The sequence below is a fragment of the Coenobita brevimanus genome, chromosome 35 (assembly GCF_032717465.1).
Source record: "Coenobita brevimanus isolate Jiangsu-jjx chromosome 35, ASM3271746v2, whole genome shotgun sequence".
NCBI lineage: Eukaryota > Metazoa > Arthropoda > Malacostraca > Decapoda > Coenobitidae > Coenobita > Coenobita brevimanus.
The window spans coordinates 2,561,509-2,589,118 of NC_136988.1; the positions used below are offsets into that span (position 1 = coordinate 2,561,509).

The 27,610-nt window shown below is 40.9% G+C and overlaps 1 protein-coding gene across 1 annotated transcript; it reads left to right on the forward strand.

The window, feature by feature from the left end:
• The first annotated feature begins 638 nt into the window (after positions 1 to 638).
• Positions 639 to 27,610, forward strand: Tsp26A (Tetraspanin 26A). The gene is made up of 10 exons (XM_080269629.1): positions 639 to 746; positions 7,167 to 7,287; positions 8,178 to 8,251; positions 8,985 to 9,059; positions 9,486 to 9,584; positions 10,013 to 10,141; positions 11,079 to 11,129; positions 19,990 to 20,106; positions 25,449 to 25,562; positions 27,542 to 27,610. Exons 1-10 carry the CDS (start codon positions 660 to 662, stop codon positions 27,608 to 27,610), a joined length of 936 nt encoding a protein of 311 aa, XP_080125755.1. The 5' UTR covers positions 639 to 659.

The following is a 27,610-nucleotide window of genomic DNA, read 5'->3' on the forward strand; positions in this document are numbered from 1 at the left end:
TCAGTCTGCCTGACCGAGCAGACACGTGAATCACAAGTAGGCAACTGCATCTCCGGGGCAGTCTTACAGGTACAGTGTAGTACATACTCTTTGTGGCGATCTCCCCCTCCCGTCCCTTGTGGTATACAGCGCGTCGCTAGGGTCGGACCAACCCCGTGGTAGACAGCGCGTCGTCAGGGTCGGACCATGTCCTTCCCACGGGGAAGTGCAGGGAAATTTGAAGAGGTTTGGGCCATGAGTGAACGCCACAGTAGCTTTTCTCCACTCAGGGTGTACAGCTGCACCACGTGTATGGCCCTCGTCACCATCACGTTTAGTGTTAAAAATGAGGAAACCGACAAATGGTAGGGATTTACAGGGAAAAATTAGAAACTAAAGAAATGGGGGAACGGAAGAGGATTTACTGTAGATGTATTTCAGTTCCCTGTCGAAAACAAAGGCTTACCAATGGACCTTTGATATACAATATTTCTGTTATTACTGTGCAACCTACGAGGACATATTCATTTTAGTTCCCTGTAGAAAATTGAGTCGCGTTTTCCTTGCGGTGAGTCCTCTGGCGGCAGTCGGGGGAGGCAGATGGACGGTCGAGGGAGGGCGGAGAGTATGCTGCCCAGTTAAGTCTCATTTTCTCACTCCAGGCAGCACATACGAGCAAAATGCCGAGCAAGCGGTACAGGCGAGACCAGAGCGAAGTGAGCTGCTGTCTAAAATACGTCATATTCGGCTTCAACGTGATTTTCTGGGTGAGTAAAGACCCGTGTTTACATGTTGTGTTGACCTTTCTCTCCCTGTCAACTCTTGCTGGCCGTCAGTTCCCAGCTTCCCGGATCAGAATTAAAGCTAATGTATCGTATATCTTGGCAGGAAGAAGATAGACGGGGGCTAAGAACCTGGGTTTTATAGATTTAGAACGCCTGGAGTGCAATAAACTATCTGATTCTGCATGGGACAAAGAGATCTAGCCCCCTCCCTCTCCCTCCCGTCTCTCTCTCCCTCTCCCCCTCCTCCCCGTCTCCCTTTCCCCTCCCCTCTCCTTCACTTCCTGGGTCTCCGTCACTTTTTCATTGTTTACTCCACACCGTTATCTTCCTTCCTGTGACCTGCCGTAGTATAACGATGGGGAGTAATGTACGATGTGGATGCGGTGGATGGAGTGGGTGGGTGGATGTGTAGGTGGATAGCCAAGGCCAGAACCATCATTTGATTGATACTTCCTCTTATCTGAAGGTGGAATTTGACTCATAGGACTGGAGGCAGATTTTTAAAGCAGGATATCATCATCAGTTTTACTCGATAAGATCATCAATTTTGTTATGAATAAAATTAAGATCATTATCATCATCATCATCAATAATTTTAGTACCAGTATGAATAAAATCAAGTGATCATCATCATCATCATCATTAATTTTAGTATGAATAAAATCAAGTGATCATCATCATCATCATCATTAATTTTAGTATGAGTAAAATTAAGTGGTCATCATTATTATTATCAACTTTAATCTGAATAAAATCATCAGGTGGCCATTATCATCATCCAGACCTCTTTTTCCACCTAAGGATAGAGTGAGGCAGGGTTCAGAGAGCAAGAATAATTAATAGACAAAGAAACAATCATCATTATTGACACCCCATTTTTCTCTGCTAAGGGTGGGGTGAGGTAGGATCCAGAGAGTAATAAACCTGAAACTAACTGAAGATCTCACTAATTAACTGGGCCACACACTCATTCACTCACCATTCAAGCCCCTGGAATCCTGACTCTGGTCGTAGTTAAAAATCAAGCATTAGCATGTTTAGTGACTGTGGAAGGGTCCTAATTATTGCGGTTGTTGGAGAGGAGTGCCTTCATGTGGTGGCACTGATGTAACCAGGCAACTCCACTGCCTGGTTATACAAACACCCCTCAGTTACTTCCGTGTCCCCCTGGAGAGTGATGGATTACAGGATGATAGCAGCTTCAGTCTGCAGTCCACTGGGTTCACATTTCAGATGAACCTGGGGCTGGAACTACTCTTACTACTAATCTTAGGTGGGTGAAATTGTTCTATCAACATCTGTTTATAACCAGACACCTTAATCCTGGAGTAGTGGCCAAAAGCAGATTGGCTCTATGTTATCGTGTAATGCACCATCTGGCTGCCTGGCCTCCAACTCACGCCATCCACATTCATATACTTCTGCTCTGTTCATCAACTTCATCCTCAGTTTCCTCCTCTCTATTTGGAGGTACTGTGAGATGAAATGCTTAAAGAACATGCTAGTTGTGAATAAAATGAGGTGGTACCAGTATTTAGAGTAAAAGCCTTGGCACCATGAATGTATTACTTTTAGATTAGATGATGAGATTGGTCTGTTCTAAGCAAATGTCTTAATCCTTTAAGCGAGCAAGAGATTGAGCAGTGTGGAGAGCTGCCATTAGGTGACCAAGGGCGACTCATGCCAGCATGTTGGAGTCTTTATAAACGATATGATATGATTCAAATATTACCCTGGCAGTAATCAGAGATTGATAAGGTTTATCAGGTAGTAAAAGAATTCTTTAAGGGATGGAAACCTACCATATGCAGAATAACACAACAGGTATCTAGCAACAGTAAATATTTTTGGATATCTGTTTTTGTGAAAGGTTAGTGGAGACTTTAAATTCATTGAGGATAGGATGCCACTCCAGAGCTGAAGAAAATAACTTGACAGTAGCAGTAAGAAAACAGTGAACCTCTTCACTCATATGACATGGTCTTCAGTACAATACTGTTTGTTTATGATAATCTTACTGTTGCTTACCGTATGTAAGATGGCTTTATTCATCTTAAGAGTTTTTGAACTGGAAAGGTTACATATTGCCATATTAAACTCCTTTGGTGATAGAATTAAATGCTGTAAAAGTGCTGAATCTCTTATATGGAGGCACTGGGAGTAGATTTAAACTTTGTTCTCAGAGTGATGTGGTTTCCTCACATCCTGGAGGGGTTAATCAAACAGTTACCTATCAGTAGTAGTAAAGCAGGTAGATCCTTCAGTTTGATGAGGTATTTTTTAGTTTTTTCCACCTGCACAGAATGTTTGTTCCATTTAAGGGTCATTTTTTAAGGAGAGAGGTAAACTACAGTCTGCATCAGCCCCCTTCATTACAAAAGGCCACTCCTAAGTTGGGTAGAATCATCTGGGCCTGTGTTCTCATTGGTTAAGGAAGCTCCATAGCACCTCTTTAGTACCGTAATTTGTTTTTGGATATTATATTTTTAAACAGATGATGAAGAGAGAAAGGAAAAACAAATGAAATATAAACTAATCCTTACACCAGATAACAGGTGTCCTAGTGTCATTTCGTTTCGTTTCGTTTTTAAAGGCTCCAACTTGCTTGCATGTGTCGGCCTTGGTCACCTAATGGCGGCTTTCCACGCTGCACGATCCATTGCAGCCTCCCTGTTCAGTCCCTTAACCCTAAGGTCACACTTAATGACCTCATCCCATGTCTTTCTCAGTCTACCCCTCATAACCCCACCCCCAATATTAACACTTCTCACCTTCCTCACCCAATTATCATCCCCCATCCTCTCCACATGTCCAAACCACCTCAATCTACCTCTCCTCATCACAACACCAGTACACTCCAGTCCCATCCTACCTCTCAACTCTTCCATTGGAAACCCAGCCCCTCCAGGCCTTGGACGCAGGGACGCACTGCACATCCACCTAATCATTGTCATTTCTGTACGTCTGAGCCGGCGAATATAGAAGGTGTGATATCTAATGTGCATGTAGTGTAGTGTAGACAGTTGGAGGTAGAGGTTCATTACAATATGCTAGCCTACTCTGTGTTAATGAAAACACTGAAAAAATTCAGCAAAGGGAGATGGTCAGGAACAGGTCTTGAGAGCTGACAAAATGGATGTTCCAGGTCTCCATGTCACCATCTTGCCATCCACCTCTGGAGTACTACCCTGTTTGACTTGTGCTACAGTCTAATATAAATTGGTTACTGCAAATTTATATGTTATTTGTGCTGGAAATAGTGGTATTAGAATTATTTGAATGATATTAACGAGGATAGCAGTAAACAATAAGCAATATGAATCACTTAGGAAGAGGTGTTAGGGAGCTTCCTTAACTGATGAGAATACCAGCTTTGGTCTTGGTAAGGATAACCTTAAAAGTGCATCACCAGACTCAAAGGATTAAATACTGTGACAGATGCAAAGGGAGGGTTGGAGAGTATGGAGGGCCTCCACCCATCCCCCATGCATTTCATACCATCCCAAGAAAAAAAAAAAATGTTTAGTTTTTCAGCCTTATGAAAAATAATAAAAGTTCACAGAAATACATCGTTTGTTGCTGTTGTACTTGTAGCCACAGGTTTGTCTGAATGAGAACCTGAAGATAGTCTGACACTAGGCACTCCATGAGATCCCTTGTTAAGGTTACCCGGTACCTGGTACAAGTATGATTGAATGGTGAGTGAATGAGTGTGTGCCCCAGTCAGTTGGGAAAACTTTGGTCAGTGTCTCCTTTATTTATATTTAATGGCTTTCAGGACCCTACCTCATCCCATCCTAAGGTGGGAAATAGAGGTGCAGTATACAGCTATGGATGATGATGATGATGATGATGATGATGACCACCCAATGGGTTTGTGTTATGAGTTAGGGTGTTGTTATTGTTGCAACTCCGGTCAGTCTGGCTGAGTAGACTTATCAACCACAGGTAAGGAACTGCATTTGTGAGGCTTTCCTACTGGTAAAGAACAGTGTATATACCATGTAGGAAACTGGTGCCCCTTAGTGGTAGACAGCATCTAGCCAGGGCTCTTTCCCATGAGGAAGTGCAGGAAAATATGAGGAGGCTTGGCACCTGGATGGACACCATAGCTGTTTCATTCTATATAAGGTACAGTCATCGCACCAGTGGAGCTCACTGGATGTGAAAATGAGCGAGTTCTGCCAACACACATGAATCTTTCAACTTGTTGCCTCAGACAAATGTAGCACCTAATAAGGAAATTTTTATGCAGTTTCTAGAGACAGTAAATATTAAGAACAATAACTGCACATATAATCCAAGAGTGGCCTGTATATCACAATACTTTGTCCATGTTGCCGGATGATATGTGCAGTAAGAGCACTGATGCTTTCATGCTTGACTGTACACGGAACCACCACATGTAGGCTGCATTACATTGCTTGGGAGTTAGTTACAGTACTTAAATGTGACATGTGTTGTGGTGTTGTGTGCTGCATACAGTCAGCCGACAATGAATTGTTTATGGCTTATTGTAAACCACCAAATAGTATAATGTATTGGTTATGGCCTGATTAACGGTTCATAACATACTGTACCTTGCATTGGCTGTAAGTCATAGGAGTCTCAGGGAGATAATACTGTCACATGAATCATCTGATTATAACTGAAACTAAATATTTAAGTTATTCCCACCATGTAAGACTTAATAATCATTCATGATGAGAATAACTGTAGTACTGTATTCCATTACAGATACAACCATGTGATATTGTTCTGCTGAGAATGTTAAGATCAGGTTATTATTCAGTGTTGGACTCAGAATATTGTAATGATCCGGCCTATCTGTCTTCCCGACCTTGAGTCAGAATGTTGGCCTTCATAGGAGCTGTGTGTCATGCTTTCCTACTTCAGCCTGTGTGTGTGTGTGTGTGTGTGTGCGTGTGTGTGGTTTTCCCTAAGGTTAATGATTGAGCTTAGTTCTGCCTGTATTATTATTTTTTGTTTTATGAGTTACGTTTCTGTATGGATTGATAGTCATGTTGTTATGATGTTTTTGAACACTAAGGGACTTTTTAAAAAACTGGTGCTTTTGAGAAGCAAAAGATCAACAGTTGTTTAGTTTTTATTATTATTATTATTACTATTATTATTATTATTATTATTATTACTATTATTATTATTATTATTATTATTATTATTATTGTTATTAGGTTGTTGGTTCACTGAAAGCAGTGATGAGAAATAGGGAGGTGAGTATGGAAGTAAAGAAGTCACTGCATGATAGTATTGTGATCCCTACCCTGACGTGTGGAAGTGAGGCATGGACCTTGCAAGAGAGGAACAAGTCAAGAGTGAGAGCAGTGGAAATGAGTTACTTGAGAGGAGCATGTGGAGTGACATGGAGGGACAGGTTGACGAATGAAGAAGTGATGGAACGTTGTGGGGTGGATGTGGATGTGGTTGAGATGATTAGGATAAATAAACTGAGGTGGTTTGGACATGTGGAGAGAATGGAGAATGAAAGACTGACTAAAAGGGTGTATGTAGGTGAGGTGGAGGGAGGGAGAGAGAGGGGTAGACCGAGGATGAGGTGGAGGGATGGAGTTTAGAGGTATATGAGGGAGGGGGGGGTGATTTGGGGGGAGGGTAGTCAGATGGTGGGTGACAGTGACTTCGAGGCATTTTGTCTGCGGCCACCCTTTGCGGGATTAGGGCGTCGGGCTATAGATAGATTGATAGATTATTATTATTATTATTATTATTATTGGTGGTGGTGGTACTGTAGGTGGTGGCATCCATCATCATTCATTATAACCTTTTTTCCTGCCTAGGATAGGATGGGATGAAGTGGGATCCAGAAAACAAGGAAAAAGAAAGTATGACTGTGCAGTAGTGTGGGAAGTATCAACAGCTGCCCATTGAAAACAAACATATAAAGTATAGTGTAGGAATTATCTCCTGTATTTCACAACAGGAAATGGTTCTGATATGTGTGTAATGAGTTGTGTAGTCAGTGTATGATGACCTAGGTGCTGAGGGCTGGAAGAGAGCTAATAATAGATACAGCGATGGGAACAGCATGCTGGACTTAGCCTATACTAGTAATTTATAATGAAAGCATGCAGAAGGAATATTAAGGAGTAAATACTGAAATGGGGTTGCATAACTTGTGTGGTAGTGTAGGAAGAGGAAGACCTTCAGTGATAGAATTCAAGAGAACAGAGAGGTACAAAGAAGTGAGAATACTTAGGTTATAGATACCATACAAAACTCTTTGTCTATATTGTGATGCCTTAACAAAACTGGGATGTTGAATGGCTACTGCACTTCACATATTGTTGTACTGTGATTATTTCCTTAGGGCATTATGGTACAGTATTCATTTTTTTTTTTTTTTTTTTTTTTTTTTTTTTTCAGTTGATGGGGCTCAGCATCCTGGCAGTGGGAGTGTGGGCATGGACGGAAAAAGACACATTTAACAACCTCAGCCGCCTCACAAACATCGCCCTCGACCCCGCTTTTGTCCTTATTGTCACCGGTCAGTTCCCTTGATGTGTTGTTGCTGCCTTCAATCAGAGTACCACTTGCTGGAGAGGGATGCCTTTTTGTGGTGGCACTGATGTAATTGCTTGACTCAACTGCCTTGTTATAAGTTTGTCAGGTCTATTGCCTATTTTTGTATAATTAGTTTCCTGTATGGCGGATGCTCGTACAACGGGACCCACCTATATGTATGGGTATCGTGGTCCATTTCATTATCCAGTCATTAATCATAGGTGTAGTGTAGTGGGTTAAGGCGCTCCAACTGGACAGATCCTGTTAGGGTTTCATCAGAGGGGTGGTTGGGGTTTATTCCTCTGACAAGCAGAACATGTTTTCACCCCTGTTTATTTGTTTGTTTGTTTGTCTGTTAGCAGGATTACTCAAAAACTAAAAGACCAAATTTGGTGGGTAGATAGCCCATGTCCCAGGGAACAATTGATTAACTTTTGGAACCAATTTGGATCGTATTACATATTCTGGATCTGAAAAACACTCTTTGTGAAACCCTAATTAATGATGAGAAAACCTAACCCATTGTGAAGAGTGGTTCGGAAATTACGTTGCCCTTGTCGGAGAGATGTGCTCCACTGACTGCCCCTCTTGTTGCTCATGTAATGGCTGGTCACCATTGCTCTAAATATCAGGACTGCAGTAGTCTAGCCCCAGGTCCATATTATCCTATTTATATGAGGCAAAATGGGATTGGATATTGATGATGATGATAATGACAGTAGTGATGGCAGTGGTGGTGGCGGTGATGATGTATATTCCTATAGGCTGTATGTTACATCGCCTCATCCTTATGGGAAATAAAAGATCAGAATGAAAACTACTGTATATTGCCTGTCCGTACCCATACTAATACTGTAATACTGTTTGTTGCAGGTCTGATCACCTTTACCATAGGGTTCACCGGATGTGTAGGGGCACTGCGAGAAAACACCTGCCTCCTGGCATGTGTAAGTATCTGTGTAGCATGAGAAGGGGTGTACTGTACATGGTAATGGTGCTTGAGGGATGTATATACATGGTAATGAGGGTAGTGATGTTCACAGTAATGAGGGGAGATGGATGAACACAGTAATGAGGGTAGTGATGTACACAGTAATGTGGGTAGAGGGATGTACACAGTAATGAGGGGAGAGGGATGTACACAGTAATGAGGGTAGTGATGTACACAGTAATGAGGGGAGGGATGTACACAGTAATGAGGGGAGGGATGTACACAGTAATGAGGGGAGAGGGATGAACATGCCAGGCTCAGTAAATTGAGAAAATGGAGATAAGACAACAGATTTTTGTTGATGATGATGATGATGATGTAGTACCTTTGGAGTTCCTTCTCAGAGCTGTATCATAAAAACATCCAGTAATATGGGTCACTCAGGGGGGGGCACTCCGAAGATGCCATTTGTCTAAACTGTCATGTTCTTTCCTCCAGTTTTTCAGCTTTAATTTGGGTGCATTCAGAGTTACTCCATGGAACTCCTCTTCTGTTCAAGGCATCTGGTAGAAGATAGAAATGGCCATTATGTACACTCCTGTCATGAACAAACCACTGTAAGTTCTATCTATCTATTGCCAGATGCCTCAATCCCATTTGGGGTGGCCACAAACAAATCGCCTCCAAGTCGCCCTGTAAGATAACAGCATATATTCAAGCGTTTTTACTAACCCCAGTGTCCTCCACAGTATGCCATCTTCCTGGCCATCCTGCTTCTCCTGGAGATGACTGCTGGCATCCTGGGCTTTATTTTCAAAGACTGGGTGAGTGCAGCCATATCACAAATGTCCCTCTCACAAGTTAAATTCATCCCCTTTCCACCTAACTTGCATAACATTTAAGAGGATGCCTATTATGACTCCTATCAAAAGTTCTCTACAGTATGCCGTTTCACACACTGATATTTTAGGCAGGCTTAATGATGTCTTAAAATTAGGGTATTTTATTAAAGGAATAGTATGTTTATCTTGGATTAATTCTGGGGACTGAGGCTTTGTACCATCTTACAAGGACAGTGTATTGTTTTGACTTGTAAGACTGTTGAGTTTCTAGTGATACTGTTGTAATGTGTTTTGTGGGACCTGTAGCAAAGAGATAGTGCATTGGTGTTTGTTATAGTGTATTGTGTTGTGTGAGGACCTATAACAAAGAGATAATATATTGATGTTATAATGTGTTTTGTGTTACAGATCAAGTCACAGGCCACCAATGGGTTCCAGGCATTCATTGTACACTACCGCGATGACCCCGACCAGCAGAACCTCATTGATTGGATACAGGAGAAGTGGGTGAGTCACTCTTGCTCCATTTATTATTACTGACTGCACTTGGTAATTTACAATGCAGCCTAATTAAACATATACTCTTTTTACTTGGTCTAAAATTGCCATCTCCCCATTTTGAATACTGAGTTGTAACAGGAGATTAACAATAGATGATGATGACAGCAGATCAGGATTACAGTGATGATGATGAAAAAAGGTCAGGATTTATGATGATGGTGATGAGTAAAGGTCAGGATTATAACAGTGATGATGATGAAAGGTCAGGATTATAATGATGATGATGATGAAAGGTTGGGATTATGATGATGATGATGATGATAATGAATAAAGGTCAGGATTATAATGATGATGATGATGAAAGGTTGGGATTATGATGATGATGATGATAATGAATAAAGGTCAGGATTATAATGCTGATGATATATTTGCAGCTGGAGTGTTGTGGTATTGAGGGGCCGAAGGACTGGGATCGTAACGTGTATTTCAACTGCTCCTCTGAGGCTGTGGGGTCGCGGGAGGCCTGTGGGGTTCCATTCTCATGTTGTAAACAGAAGGCAAATGTAAGTATGCAGTCATGTTAACCCTTTCAATCCAGCGGGGAATTTGTCTTTATTTTTTGCTACTTCCCAATACCTTTATGTTCAGGTCGGATATTTTAAGAAAGGGGGTAGGTACATGTTTGTATTTTTCATTGGTTAAGGAAGCTCCATAACACATCTTCCTAAGCTGTTTATTTTTTGGAAGGATTCATGTAATGCAGAAGAGGACAGTTAAGGTGTATTAAGCAAAATAAACCACTTAGGAATAGGGGTTAGGGAACTTCCATAATTAACAAGAATACCACGTGTCAACTCTTTTATCTCGGTTACCAGGAAACTATTTACTATGCTGGGTGGTAACCATATAACCTAATTATGGTGCCTGGTGGTTTAGTGGATAATTAAGGTGCCCCAATCGGATTGGGCCTGTGTAGGTTTGTATCCAAGGGGTGGTTTGGGTTTATTGCTCATGTAATGCCACCATGGGATGAGTGAGAGTGGTCACTTTCATCTTAAATGTCAGGACCAGCTTGCCTTGCCCCGGGCTTCTACTCTCCTCATGGGGCACCACAGGAATAGATGATGGATGGAGGGATGGATGATTTATCCCGGTCTCCTACGCTCCTCATGGGGCAACACAGGATTGGATGATGATGATGTTTTTATGGCTTTAACGTTTTCACACTACTTAATGCAGTGTATTGGTGTTGTGATGAGGAGGAGTAGATAGAGATGCTTTGGGCATGTGGAGAGGAAAGATGGGACTGGAATGTATTGCTGTTTTGATGAGGTGTAGATTGAGATCGTTTGGGCATGTGGAGAGGATTGAGGATGACACTGCATTAAGTGAGTGGATGATGGTCACCACTACTTACAGTACCATGATGATGATGATGATGATGATATTGCTGTGTACATTTCTCATCTATTAATTTCTTTTACCCATCTCTTTTTTTAGGAAATAATCAAGAATAAGCAGTGTGGGTATGATGTCAGAAAGCAAGATTATGTGAGTATGGTTTAGCTTTGGTTCTTTCTGCAGCTTTAGTTTTAAAGAAACTGTTTTCCTCAGTCTTTCTTTACCCTGTTCATTCTTTCTGACCTAACTTCAAAAAATTTTTGATGTTTCCCTTTGAATAAAAGAAATTTTGCTGTGTGACTTTTAGTAGTTTAGTTCATATATAATTCAATAGAAGTTTACATTAGCCTAGAATTTCCCAAATTGTTTTTCATTTGCTAAAAGATTTCCTGTTACAGTATGTGACTTTTAGATTGCCTAAGGCATTGAATGTAGGGAATACAGTAAAACCTCTACAATTCGGCATCCTTCAGGTCGGAAACTCTACAACCCGGGATGGCTCCAAAATATTCATTTAAAAGATCAAAATTCAAAAATTCCCAAAAATGCACATTTGAGAGGAAGAGAGTCAGCAAAAATCCCTTCAACTCGGTAAGATGCCGAGTTGTACAGTAATGTTTAAGTGTTTAGTGTTTAATTACCCAGTATAGTACAAGTGATAAATACATTACAGTAATGGCCTTTATAGTGTTAATTGTGCTTTACATAGTGTACAGTGTCAAGTACAGTACAGTAAAGATGTGCCCAAAAGTAATCTTGAGCCCCCCTAACACCTCCAAAAACTACCAAAAGTCTTCCTCCATGCCTGGAATACACCCTACAACTGCATGGAATCATGGTGAGGCAGCTTTTACTATTTATTATAAAAATTTTTATTTTTTTCCATTTTTTCCTTTTGTATGTGTGTGTGCTGGGGGGGAACTTGAAGTTCATCCCTACAACTCGGCAAATAGGCTACCTCGGCAAGGCTTGCACATGTATTATGCCGAGTTGCAGAGGTTTTACTATACATTGATCTCAGCGGTGGTGGGAAATATAAGTTTTCATGTTTTATATAACTTTTCTTGCTGTCACTCCTTCCTCTGGTGTAGCCTAGGGCAATTCAAACATGTTAACAATTGATTCCACGTTGTAACTCCTTGTATATGAGGAACTCCGGATACACCAAATGCACCAAAATCAAATCAGTGATGGTGTGATATGAAGGTTTGGTGTTTTTAAGCATTTTTTTTTATTTCCTCAGTTTACCTATTTTAGAAGTGCTAATGTTGAGCCTACACATGGTGGTGCTGTGCTCCCTGGATGGAGCAGCTGCAGCATCCACCCAGGAGCTAAACCACCTCATATTTCCCTGCACCTCACTGTGGGAAGGATTCAGGCTTAACCCAGGTGAGACACTGTCTACCAACAAGGAAGCACTGGATCCTTACACGGTGTATGTGCTGTACTGTACTGTACCAGTAGGATGGCCCCACAGAACCAATTGCATACTTGTGGTTGACAGGTCTGCTTGGCTGGGCAGACTGGGGTTAACTAGCAACAACAAGAACAACTGTTTTTAGAAATGTTTAAGTTTAAAATTAACTTTTTTGTCATTTTTCAAAATTATTAACTTTCTAGGCTTTTTTTTTTTTTCCCCTCCATTCCCCAATATAATGTTTTTAGGGATTTTAAATTTCTTCAGTGCTATATACAGTTTTTTAACATATTTTCCCTGTTCTTAATTTACTGTTTTTAAATAGTGTTTGTTTCTTCAATTTGTTTTTTTTAGGATTTTTTAAATTTTTGCGGTATGCTATTTTTAGTTGCTTTTCGTTCCTACTTTTTTTACATTTTTCAATTCCTTGGTGAAGATTTCTCATTTTTCATCATTTTTTTTTCATTTCCTCACCTTCAGTGCTGCTGTTTTTTTCAACTTACTTTTTTATGGTACACAAACATCTTTCAGTTACATACAGTTTACATGTATACTCCTAGATGAATCCAGAGGTGTAGAGGAGGCTTGGTTTTGCATGTGCTTAGTTTTTACCTTGAGGGAGCTCTGGTGGTGAAAATACTGTATTATGCTTGTGAATGCCAAGTCCGTTTATTTATTTATTTATTTCTACCCTTGTGTAAGATTATTTATTTATTTATTTATGTATTTATTAATTTTAATCCTTATGTATGAGGATTTGTTTTATCCTTCAATTCCCCCAGATGATATACTTTGTCTTGAGAAAATCCTCTCACAGTGAAAGGTAATATAGAAACGGCCTAAAGCTCGTACACTGTGAAGGCATCCTCTTTAACTTAGCCCAGTCACAACATGGCTTTAGGCCACTACACTCCACAACACCCTTCTCACAGACCTTACACAGAGAGTTTTCGATGGCGTGAGTTCAGCTAGGCCACCACACAGAACACTCCTAATCACACTAGACATTAGCAAAGCTTTTGATGCCATCCCCCGCCACAACCACACAAACAAAATACTCCACAAACATGCACAATAACACAAAAAGATGGCTGGCAAACTACCGTATTTCGCGGCATATAAGACGCACTATTTTGTCTCAAAGTTACCTTAAAATATCCCCATGCGTCCTGCACGTTAGACTAAGGCAGGTTAGTTAGGCTTCACTGAGAAGAAACTCTTATAAAGATGATCATCTCAATGCTTAGCAACCACAGGTGTTTTCTACAGTATGCAGACTTGATTTTATTTTTAAAAATAATATACACTAGTGTGTATATGCAGCAGATTTAAGAAACACCCGAGATCAGAATCACATAAAACTTTCGCGGGTTTGTTTACAGCTCAACTGGCTAACATCGTGAAGATATTTAGCAGTTTAGCAATTTAACAGTTTAGCATCCGCACTATTCCAGCAAGCTAACGTACATGATCACTGGTGAACTGTCTGCTAACCTTCTGAAAGGCAATCATGACCACTTTGCTTGCCATCGATTCACTAACGAGCAAAGCAATCATACTGGAGAGATGCTGGCTAGTGAAACTGCCAAGTCATCAGAACAGACTTTCGTCACGTATAGAAATACAGTAACCCTAATTAGGTCAGTTACTTTTGTGACATTTTGTGAGTGTATATATGCAGCAGATATTAAAACACGCAAGTTCAAAAACACAAAGCATTCACGGTTTGTTTTCAGCTCAACTGGCCAATACCGTCAAGGGGTTAGCGGTTTAGCAACTTAGCAGTTTAGTGTCTAGCGTACACCCTACTCTAGCAAGCTAACATGCTCACTGGTGAACTGTCTGCTAACCTTCTGAAAGGCAATCATGACCACTTTGCTTGCCATCCATTCACTAACGAGCAAAGCAATCATGCTGGAGAGATGCTGGCTAGTGAAACTGCCAAGTCATCAAAACAGCCTTTCGTCACGTATGGAAATTCAGTAACCCTAATTAGGTCAGTTACTTTTGTGATATTTTGTGAGTGTATATATGCAGCAGATATTAAAACATGCAAGTTCAAGAACACAAAGCATTCACGGGATTGTTTTCAGCTCAACTGGCCAATACCGTCAAGGGGTTTAGCGGTTTAGCAACTTAGCAGTTTAGTGTCTAGGGTACACCCTACTCTAGCAAGCTAACGAAGTTACAGCTTCACTTTTTCAGCTAAGTGAAGTACTTTAGCAATGTCTATGCAACTCAGGGCACACCAATTACAGTATTTTGTTATGAAAATAGGATAAAATTCACTGAGTAGCATAACTGATGCAATATCTGAAATAGCAGTGCCTGACGGGCATTCATATCAGCGTCCGCCATTTCTGCTGTATTCTTAGCAGACGAAGCGATCAGAATGATTGACAACGTTCACTCTCTGCATCTCTGCTGCCTAAGCAAAGCTCTCATGATCGGCAATGGGGATCATTTAGAGCCGTAACGTCCAAATTTGTTAGGTTAGGTTAGGTTAGGTTAGGTTGTAAAATCGTTTGCCATTTTGGACGTTACGGCCGAGCTTGACCAGAATCCTAAGGTGTAGGTGAGAGTTTGGTGTGGGTGTAGTTAAAGAAGTAGAAGTGGGAAGAGTCAGGCTAGGGAACTGATAATCCGCTTATTATAATTCCTTCAGCCCAGCAATGTATTTTATAGGGTAGTTTATTCATGCTCGCCATATGATTTTATTCAGTTCAGGAAACATGTACTGAGGAGGTTAATGTGGGCTGTATCAAATGCCCCAAGTCTGAATATAGCCTGTGCTCAGTTAAAACGATTGCCAAGTTAAAATCGTATGAAGTGTGGTATAAGCAATTCAATGGATGGTACTGAGGACCATTTACTGTATGAGAGTGACAGTGAAACAGTGATGATGACTGTGGTGATGACTTCCAGTGATGCTTCAGGACTCGGGGGAAGTAGTGATGAATTCTCAGGATTTGAAGACGAGTGAAATTTTCACCATGTCAGTAATATGAAGTGAATATAGGTTTTAGGTGATCATGACAGATGCAACCATGGAAAATTTAGGATCAATGGTGCTGTACACCTTTAGTCTTGCACTGACGATGTTTGGATGAATAAATTGTTTGAGATGTTTCATGTCCTTAAGTGATGATATTTATATTGAACAACCAAATACATTTTGATGTTTTTGTTATATAATAAAGCCACTGGGTACTCCAAAACGGACTGATGTAAATGTTTCAGAGGTGAGCGAATGTTGCATGTGGTGTGTACATGTGTGCGTGTCTGTGTGTGTACCATAGCGACTAGGAGGCAGCAGTGTTAAGACCAAAAATGGATGTTTTCACAGTACTCGAATGTTTTGAGATGGATGTCTGTTTTTAGCAAATTCTGGTAAGAGAAATATGCATTTTTAATTGTTGATGCTGGAGGAAAACAGCTGACAGTAAGGGAGTGATACTGGGAGAAGAGGGTTGAGCCAGTTGTCTAGCGCTTGGGATGCAGCAGTGTTGCTAAGAGATAGTTTCACCATTCTCGACATGTTTTGAGATGAATGTCTGTTTTTAGTAAATTGTGATCAGTGAAGAACGTATTTTTAACTGTTGATGCTGCAAGGGAAACATCGCTGACAGTGAGGAAGTGATACTGAGAGGAAGGGGTAGAGACTGCTGTCTAGCGACTGGGAGGCAGCAGTGTTACTAAGGTGTAACAATGGATGTTTTCACCATAGTATGTTTTGAAATGTTTATAGTAAATTATGATCAGTGAAGCATACATTTTTAATTGTTGATGCTGCAAGGCAAACATAGCTGACAGTGAAGGAGTGATACTGAGAGAAGAGAGTAAAAACAGCTGTCTATCCTGTTCCCAAGCAGCCTTGCTATATTGAACTTTGGTTGTAAAACATTGTAATTTGTGTATTTACAAGTGCTACCTTTTTATATTATTTGTGGAGGTAATTACAGGTTAGTTAGAGTGCATGATTAATGATGGTAGTAGTCTGATATTGTGCTTGAGTCAAGGCAATGTGAGGAAATTCCGTAACTGGTGTGGAATATGACGGGGTTCTTTTAGGATAAATGAACTGATGTGAACATTCATTGTATTTTATGTTTTCGTCAGTGAATGAAAGAATAGAGTTTATTGACTTCATTTGTGGTTTTAAATTCATAAAATAAAAAACAGTGTTTAGATCAGTTTACTGATACATTTTTATCAACAAAGTTGAGATGGCCTCGTGGTTTGAAGTCACGTTTTGTTAAGATGGGGTTTTGTTTTCTCTTTTCCTGTATCATTCTTTGTACATAAAAGAAGAAACTAAAGGATGATGAGCAGTACTGAATAGAGTCTGAAAGGTGAGTGTTGTATCAAAGTGATAGTGTCTCATATCTGTCACGTTTTGTCAAGAAGGGGCATTGTTTTCTTTTCCTGTACCATTCTTTGTATATAAAAAAAGAAACCAAAGGCTGATGATCAGTAATGAATAGATTCTGAAAGGTGAGTGTGTATCTGTGTGGTAATGGCTCTTATCAAGAAACCTTACTGCAGTCTTGGTTGGGGCAAACTTTTTTTTCACAGAACTGCCCTGCCAGAATTAGGGTGCGTCTTTCACAATGCTGCGTCTTACATGCCGCGAAATACGGTACTTAGCAGGCAGATGTGCACACGTAACATTTGCCGGTCAGTCTTCTAACATCAGAAACTTCACAAAGAGCTTCCCCCCAAGGATCTGTTTTGTCTCCTGCACTCTTTAACCTATACATGTATGACATACCTACACCCCACACACACCACAGATACATAAAGCTTCCTATGCAGATGATATAACGCTTACATGTATGCACCAAAATGCAAACACAGCTGCACACATCATTCAACCTTACCTCAACACACTACACGAATGGTTCACCACAAACAGGCTCAAAATAGCCCCAGCCAAATCTACAGTGACCCTTCTCTCAAACTGGACAGCATAACACAGTCACATCCCACACCTCACCATAAATAACACTCCCCTACCACACACACACACACACACACACACACACACACACACACACACACTCTTTGTGTAACATACAATACATCAGTGTCATTTAAACAACATCACAAACATTAAAAATAAAATAACACCAAGTCTCAATGCTTTGAGGTCACTTGGCCATACAACATTCGGACACAACAGAGAAACCACCACCACAGTATACAAACAATACATACGTTCAATGATGAATTATGCAAGCCCTGCCTGGGCTTCTAACCTCACCAAGACACACTACAACACTCTTCAGACCATACAGAACAAGGCCCTAAAAATAATCACAGGCTGCACAGCTACCACACCCACAGAGCACCTACATCAAGAAACCAAAGTCCTCAGAGTCAAGGATCACCTAGACATGAGAGGCTCCCAGTTTCTTTCTGCAGCCTCCACAAACCCACAACATCCACTGTATTACATGGCAGCACATCCACCCACACCAAGGAACATCAAAACAACACCCAGCACACGATACCATACACAAATACTGTCATCTCTCCCCCCTCGCCCACCTCAGACCAGTTTCCAGAAGCATATCCACACTCAGATCACTCGCCGCTCCATTCAGTCTCTTAAAGACAACACACAGCTGCATGCACGGCCTCCTGACATCCACCCTTCTGAATCCTATCTCCCTCGTGAGGATAGAGTCCACCTGGCCAGGGTGAGATGTGGGCACCATCTAGCCCTCTTAAGTTACCAGTAGAGGCTGGATGACTCTGTCGCTGATGCCTGTCCAGGATGCAACACAGCACCCCATACTATTAAGCACATTATGGAAAACTGCATTGCACACAATCACCTACGCCAACAAGACTACATGCACTCTTTGAGAGCTCTGTGGGAAAGCCCGGTCTCGGCCGTGGCCTTCCTAAGGGACTCGGGGCTGTTCGGCCAGACTGCCTAGGGAACAACTACTACTACTACTACTACTACTATGTTTAATTATCTGGTTGGAACAAGAGTGAAATTATGGTGTTAAAGTACAGCCTTTCAAATTCAGACATCGAATCTCTCTCTCTCTCTCTCTCTCTCTCTCTCTCTGTCTCTCTCGACCCTTAGGAATAAGGGACTGAATAAGGAAGCTACTATAGATCTAGCAGCATGCAGAACCACCATTAGGTGACTAAGGCTGATGGATGCAGATACATCATGAACATACTGTTACATACATACATACTGGTACATACCTACATACGTATATTAATAGATACTGGTACATACATACATACATACAGTACATTAATAGATTTTGGTACATACATACATACTGGTATACTCATATGTACATACATACTGTACATACATGCAGACATACAAATTGTACTACATTTTCTTTATCTTGACCTAAAATTACCATCTCTCTCTGTCTTAAATGCTAAGTTATAACAAGATTAAGAACATGGCATTCATAATGCAGTGGTGTTGGGAAGGTTGTAAAGTCATAGTACTCTACACTGTGTGGTTTTATTCTGCCATTGGCCTTCATGAGATAAAGGCAACCCTTACTTAATGCAGTTTCACTAAAATAATAATAATAATAATAATAATCAAAGCAATGTGACTAAAATTATTCAAAGCGGTTTAACTAAAATTGTTAAATCATAGTTTTTATTTCATCTGGCAAAAATCCCCAACCCATTTGTGAGTTGATGGCCAGGTGTACGTAGACTGGAGGATAAACTTGACTAGCAACCAAGGAGATTCAGTCCAACCACATAACTAAGGCTCATCAAGTTTCTTGCAGTCACAACCTTGTATTCAGGATGTGATTGTGTTCCAGTTCTGTTGGATTAAAAAAAAAAAAAACTATAGAAGCATGTCACTGAAAGTTGTTTTCCGTAAAGTAACATTTTTCCCCTACAGGCAAGGCTTTAAGTAAGGATTGGCCAAATGATTCAAAACAACCCAGATCTTTGCCAAGTTAAGTTGGACATATTATAATCAGTTAACCCCTTAAATCTGATGACGTACAATAAATGCCTTTTTATCTGGCCACTACCAGATGAAGCTGTTTGATCTGATGGAATTTTTTTGTTGTCTGAGGATTACTGAACGCTGTATCTAAACCCGGAAGCCTTGAAAAGTTGGAAGGGTATAGTATGCTTCCTAATATCTGTACTGATGGAACCAAAACCTATAAGAATAATTAAATGTACTGGGCCATTAATTCAATACTAAATCCTAAACTTCCCCGTAAATGGCATGATAGCCCTCAAAATTACCCTAACCTACAAAAGCAACATAAATTACCACGAAGCATAAGTGTAAAGTATGAATAAATATGTATTATTTTACAGTTTTTGGACACATCAGTGCTGTGTGGTAATGGCAGAGAGCATTACATTTTGTCCCTGGTACAGAGAATGTGATATGGATAATGCACATGCAGATATAATAAAGTTTACTGCATATAAACCTGATATAGATAATGACGTATCAAGAAGTTTTCTGTGTGATAATAGTGATAAGCATGTCATCAGAGTGAAGGTGTTAGTGGTGGTGGTATGGGTGTGGGGCACTAACCAGGGTGTGGTGTGGGGGCATTGTTACAGCACGGCGACCGCTCCCTTGTTATTTACGACCGGGGTTGCCTGCGCGCCGGCGAGGAGTGGATAGAGTCAAACCTAGTGCCTGTGGCGGGGGTAGCAGTGGGGGTGGCTGTCCTGCAGGTAGGCAGATACACATGGGTACACTGTGTTCTGAGTGGCATTGGAGACTTCATAGCACCTCTTTCTTACCAGTTCAATTTTCCTGTTACACCCTGACAATGGATGGAGCCTGTAAGGCTTGCCATCTAATGGATGCTTAGGGTGTCTTGCTCACTTGATGGCAGTCAGGGGCAAGTGAGGCTGGTCAACCTTGCCTTAAATGTTGGGACTCAGTAGCATGGCCCTGAGCCTGTATGCTCCTGTTTATATGGAGCTAACTGGGATTGGATGATGATGATAAACCTTAACAGTTAGAAGCTGGGAGAGTATGATAGGAACAGAAAGTGATTTGAGGGTGGATTTGATATGGGAGGGGAAAGGAAAGCTGGAAATGGAAGGTAATGATGAAGTAATTGATAGACCGGAAGGAGAAATGGGTTTTCTCTATACACATCAGTAAGAAGCAAGAGGATATTGATGTGTAGAAATAAGTGATGGAGGAAAAGACTGAAGGAACAAAGGAAGAGAGTTTCAATTGTATGCATAAATCACATACAAGAGGATATTGAGGTGTTATACAGAGAATTAATAGCCAAGGAAGAGGTGTTGCAAAGTCTCCAAGTGCGCTTAGAGCCTTAGAGTGAGAGCACCAGGGATGTATATGGAACTTGGCTTGAGTACTGGTAATGCTTCTGTCAATGTGGGCATGTTGTGAGGTTCCTTGTGTATTGGTGCAGAGGGATTTCCTTAACCTTTTACCTGTGGATTTACGTTTCATGCTAGTTACCTCACTTTGTATTCCGTATTGAGGTTGGCCATGGTACAGCTGATGTTTTCTATGGACTGGAAGCTAAACCAAGTGCCAGTACCAGCTAATTACTCCTTAACAGTTGCTGGAAGCTGTTGGGGAAAAAACTGAGATGTGTAATAAAATTTGTAATAATATGCTAGTCTCATCTTGAACTTTGACTCCATGTACAGTCACTCAGAAGAAAGATCACGGAGAGAGACTAATTGTGGCTGAATGTGTCCGGTCGAAGAATTTTTTTTGCAAGTAAGAATCTACCAGGAGGCCAGAATCATGCAAGATTGATTTCTTCAAAAAAATATAAAAACAGAATAGCCAAATTCAATCTGTTCATTTCAAGATGCCTTGAATGTGTGGGCAGCTGTTGTCATTTACCCCCTAGCCATTAAGGTTTAGTTGAATAAAATCATGTGGTGTTTGAAATAGAATACTGTACTAGAGTTGTCCCAGCCATGAGAGGGTTAATGGTTAGGTAATAACATTCTAGCTTCTGTGACTCACCTGAGGATGATTGAATTTATTTGGCATTGGCTGGAATAAAAAAGTTTCTCCTGACCACATAAAGTTTCAAATTATGTGAAGGCTGTGGAATACACCTGCATTTTATATAGTTATTTATGTACATTTTTATTGATTTTTGCACCACAGCTAAAGGTTAAGGAGATGCCTTTTCTGATTGCTTCTTGATGCATGTGTTTTATTCTACTAGATGCTATTAATTAACATTTTGGCTGAAACCTATTCTTCTCAAAATTTTTTCAGGAATATGTAGTGCAGTGGGATGTGGGGTTGCTCTAACGTTTACTGTATTCTGTTTCAGCTTTGTAATCGTCACTGCATCTTATTTTATTTACTTATTTTTTCCAATGAAATACCGTATTGTAGGTGATCGTGTTTTTACTGTGGTCAAGTTTAGGTATTTCTGTAAGTCCTTGTATTGATAAGTGGATTTATAAGTTAAAATTTTACTGTTTTTTTTTTTATTTTTTTTTTATTTAAGTTGCGATATTACTGTGTTTTGGATGTGAGAAAAAATTTTACCATTTTTTGGATTCATGTAAGTCAGAATTTTATTGTTTATCAGATTTCTTAAAAGTCAAAATTTTACTCTTTCAGATTTATGTATCAAAATTTTACTGTTTTCCAGCTTTAAGTCAAAATTTTTCTGTTTTCCAGTTTTAAGTTCAGATTTGACTTTCAGATTTATGTAATGCCAGGATTTTGCATAGAGATACTATCCTGAAGTTTAAGCTGTATGAAAAGCATGTAATTAACGTCTGTATAGGCTGAATGAAAAGCGTACATTGATGTTTGTATAAGCTGTATGAAAAGCATGTATTAATGTTCGTATAAGTGGAATGAAGAGCATGTATTGATGTCCACATAAGCTGCATGAAAAGCATGTTATTAATGTTTGTATGCACTATACTGTATTATACACTAATGATGCATGTAATGTTCACCCCACTAGTTTCCTTGCATGGTTTTCTCTAAAATTCACGTATGTTTGACCACACTGCCCTGTTCTACACCACCCACTTCTCTCTTGCCTTCACATCTTACACTTGACACTTAAGGTTGTATGCATAAACCTTAAATTGCAAAGTGGAATGCAAACTCCTTATTCTCTGTTGTCATTGTGGAATGCCTGGGGTTAATAGGTATGGCTGGCCTGCATCCCACACTACAGAGTGCAGTTGGTAACTATACTGGAAGGCTAAATATGTTCCATCTGACTCCCATGATCTGGAATTATTATAAAAAATACAATAGGGGCCTTTCATTCCACTTATCAGTTTCATGTATGAGAATACAACCATCAGGGTTGTATGCTTAAATCTGAAATTGCAAAGTGGGATGCAGAGTTGCAGACCCCTGTGTTATTCATGATGATTTTTGAAGTACAGTCAAGCCTAGTTATACGTTTGTTTGATTTGTGATAACTAGAACAATGAACTAAAAGTTATACTCAGTTTTGCAATAATATTTTTAAAATTTGCTTATACAATGATTGCGATGACTGCATACAACAATCCAGTGCGGACTTGGTGACGCACACAAGCTGATGATCAGACATTTGACCCCAAATGGCCACCCAGTGTGTGTGTGTGTGTGTGTGTGTGTGTGTGTGTGTGTGTGTGTGTGTGTGTGTGTGTGTGTGTGTGTGTGTGTTTGTTTTTAATGTGTGTCTGACTGGCCATAGGTTCACAGCCTGTTCCTAAGGCCCAGTAGTCCTCCTATGTACCATACACCTCCAGGTCACCATGTTTACGTATGCAGAATCCCCATCTCAGGTCTCTGCACGTTGCCTCCTTTGTTTTATCATCTTGAAGACCCCATCTCTCTCGTCCACTCACTCATGTGTCCCACTTGTGGTTGCCTATTCCTTAAGCTACCTCACCCTCTTGCTTGTGTAAGGCCATTGAAATAGCATTGCTGTTGCCAAATAACGGTGCAAGTGCACAGTGAGTATTGCAGTGTGTGATAATAAGTGGAGAGAAATTTTTTTTGTTTGAAATGCCTAAACTTGTGACTTGGAATTCATATCTGGTGCTACCTGCAGTGGAAAGCGTGGCGCTACAGATGCCGCTGAGGGCAAGTCTAAAAGGATAAGGTGTAGCCTTTCCCTTGATGTGACATTGAACATTGTTAATCCCTGTTGGGCCGATTCTTGGTAAGGTAGTTTACTTTCCCTGAGTCAGTGTAAAAACCAGTGTAAATTGTACCTAATATGAGGCTTGCAGCCTGGCCTATGCAGACCTTCATTGTGCCTCATATGAGTTCTGCAATGCACCAGAGGTTAAATCCCAAAAGGAGGGGCAGGGGGCGAACAAGCTTGCTGAGACTGTAAAGCTACCCCAGCCCACAGTCTCTGCCATAATAAAAACTCCGATGTGGTCCTAATTGTGACCAGAGCATGCCTACCCTGACTGCTAAGTGCCTAACAAAAACTAGGGAATGCATTATGGAGGAGATGGAGCATCTCGCAGTGCCATGTGTTAATGGACTTAATGGAGTGAAGCATCCCCCTCAGCATTGCTGTATTTGCACAAAGGCTGTCAATCTGTGGAAGGATCTCAGGGATAAGCAGTGGAAGGAGGAGTTTAAGGCTGGCATGGGTTGGTTTGAGCATAGTAAGGCCTGTGCTGGCTGTAGACTTGTGATCACATACAGGAGTCTGCTAGTGTTGACCACGTGGTGGCTGAGGCCTTCCCTGCCAAGCTGATGGTGATCATAGGAGTAGAGAGATACACTCCAAAACAGATCCTGAATTTTGATGAAACAGGCCTGTCTTGGAAACGTATCCCCTGTAATATTTACATCAGCAAGGAAGAATGATGTGTGCCAGGGTTCAAGGCAGCCAAGGACTGCCTCATCCTCCTCTCTGGTGTGAATGCAAAGGGGGATCTTAAGCAGAAAACCCTGTTCATATATCTTTGGGAGAACCCCAGGTCCTCCAGCTGTCTCCCAGCCCTGTGGCAGATCCTTGGTGATGAAATGGACCGACCTAAGACATACAGTACTTGAGGTGGGTGGCAGAGGTGTTTATGGAGATTTTAGGGTACCTGGTCCTTGGCCCCCTCCTTACCCCATTGAAGCCACATTATATCAAACTTGGTGTACAATAAATCATTTGTGGTAAGTTTCACTTGATGTAACCCTGTTGCATAGTGAGGTGTGACTGTGCCTGACGATGATGGAACGTATTTGCCCTTCCATTCTGGTAGTTGGCTGCATTCTGTAATATGGGATGCAGGCTAACCACACTTAATATTCACATGCTTTTCACAAATGACCATCAGAAATTAGGCGTTTGTATTCCATTTTGAAGTTTAAGGTTTATGCATACAAACTTTAAATGTCCTCGTCCTCTTGAGTCCAGGAGATCTCTTTTTGTTTTTCTGTCCCTCCTATTCCTGCTGCTGCCAGACAGTTTTATTAAAATTAGGAAGCTCTTATCCTGAAGGGGTTTATTTAGGCTCCATCTGACCCCTACAGTAAGAAAAGTATCCTGTGTATCTGTCTGTCACTGTGTTTATTGCCCGACACCTTAATCCTGCAACGAGTGGCCACAAACAAATCATCTCCATGTCCTTCTGTCCTCTGCCATTTTGCTACCCCCCCTCCAGCTCAACACCTTCCTCTCATATATCCCTCCACTTCATCCTTTCATCTCATCCTTTGTCTCCCCTTCCTCTTGCACTCCACTTCACTTTCTGTACTTGTTTAGTTAGTCTCTCCTTCTCCCTCCACTCCACATGGTCAAACTGTCTCAAAAGTATTTCTCTTAACACTTTCAGTCACACCCACATCCAAAGTTGAATAAAATTGTCAAGAGTTAGCAAGAATGTACGGGGAAAGATGGCCTGGAATGAATAGGTTTATGCAGCCCGAGTTAAATCCATGCAGGCACTGTAGTATGACTGTGTTTGTAGTTTGACTGTATGTAGATTTATGCTGTGTGCATTTGCATTTGTAAAGCTTTACCAGGTATGCTAAACTGTACCTCCTCTTGTCATATGCACCCTTCCCTCCACCCTTCTTTGCTGGTCAGCGTCTGGATGCGTCGCACATATACGATAAGGGGTGTTTACAAGCTGGCGAGGAATGGCTAGAGAGGAATCTGCTCTTTGTAGCCGGTGTGGCGGTTGGTGTTGCATTCCTGCAGGTGAGTGTCAGGGACTTGGATGCTGAGAGATGACCCAGGGTATTTTTAGCCTTCCTTCAGGTATCAGAGAGCTGGGATGAAGTAGGTGATAGGGTGCTTTTAGCCTTCTGTCTGGTACATGTGAAGGAGCTGGGTGGTGAGTATCAGGGACCTGGGTGGTAACAGGTGATGTAGGGTGTTCTTTATCTTACCTTCCTTCGAGTAGGTATGAAAGAGCTGGGTGGTGAGAGATGATGTATAATTTATCCATCTCATTTTCTGTCTGTCTGTCTGTCTGTCTGTCTGTCACCATTTGCCTTAATCCTGTATGGGATGACCACCAACAAATTGCCTCCACGTCACCATGTGTTTTGCCATTTGGCTGTCCTGCCTCCAACACATATTTGTCTCAGTTATCCACTCCATCCCTCGAACTCATCCTTGGTCTCCCCCTCCATCTCACTCACACACATTATCTAGTCAGTCTCTTACTGTACAGTATCTGATACACAGTAAAACCTTGATATAACGGACTTCAATAGACCGGAATTCTCTTTTATTGGACTCGAGGAGCTACTGGACTAATTTCCTATATATCGAAAAAAGTCTGATAAAGCCAGAAGCAGTCCGGACTGCCTGACCACTTCAGGTATGCTCACCACAATAAGGTAAATAAAAGACATGTTTATCAGTGTACAATACAGTATTATTATATATATTGTACCATTTGATTTATGTAGTGAAGTTATAACACAATACAGTACCAGAATGGTAGTCAAAACAGTTTAAAAATGTTCATAAGATCCGGACTAATGTCTGATATGTCGGAAAAAGTCCGGATTAGCAGGGGGAAGTCCGGATGTCGCTTTTATCGGAATTTCGCATTTTTCGGACTGGCTTGGGCCCCAATTAGTCTGTTATAGTGAGGTCTTATTGTACTTATTTTGTTTGTGCTACCTCCAGGTGATTTTATCAAGGTCTGGGGAGACTGTTTTTGGTGACAGGGTTAGAAACAATCCCATTAATCCATTGACAACCTGACATTAATCCCTTTACAACCTGATGTCACTCTGATCTGAATATCATCTGGGATTAGCAAGAATCAATTATAAGGTGTGTCAGTGGATTCTAGTGACCAACGTAAGGGGAGTAATGCATATTGATGTCAGTTTGTGGAAGAAGGTAGAGCTTAAAACAGTATTAGGGTGTGTGTCAGGGGAATGGTTTTAGGACTAAGGAAGAGGAGGTAAGGGGAGCAGGGCAATGAGAGGGGAGGGTTAGGGCAGTGTAGGCTTAAGTGGAGTCAACAAGGAAGCAAGGTAGGATGTGTGTGCTAAAATGAAGTAGACAAGGAAGAAAGGTAGGATTTTCCAAGATGGTTGTTTATGGTATGTATGTCATATTATGATTTTTTGTATTTTTTTTTGTTTGCTTTATTACTACACTGCATCTCTAAGTCTGAATATTTATCTATTGGCATGTTGCAGCTTTATTGCTAATTTTGAACAATAATGTTGATAATCCACCATTGTAAGAACTAAGTTGTTTTGGAGTAAAAGTTAGCCAATACATCTATCAATAGCCAGATGCCATCATCCTGTACAGCGTGGCTGTTTGTCATTTAGTTGCTTTATGGGGAGGATCACTAACCCTCTGCAAACCCACTTGGTGACACATAGGGAATGTGTATGGGTTGGTTTTATGGTTACCACCCAGTGTTGTAAATGATTTCCTGGCTTTCACAAAACCATTAGGGTTGTCACTCAGTGGAAAGTCACCTGAAAAGGAAAGATGAGCAATTAAAGTGACAGGAAAGATGGGAGAAACAGGAAGACTAGTAAAGTTGCATTTCTCTTTCAAACCTTAAATATCCCCCCCCCCCTTGTTTTTTTGTTCTCCCCCCACCACCCCGTACTGTAGACCATTAAGGTTGTCTTGTCTTTGCCATACAGTGTATAAAATAATCTCTTTCCTCCTCCTCCCCTTGTTTTCCCCATCAGATCCTTGGTATCTGCTTCGCCCAGAACCTCCGCGCCGACATCTATGCACAAAAGGCCAAATGGAACTGA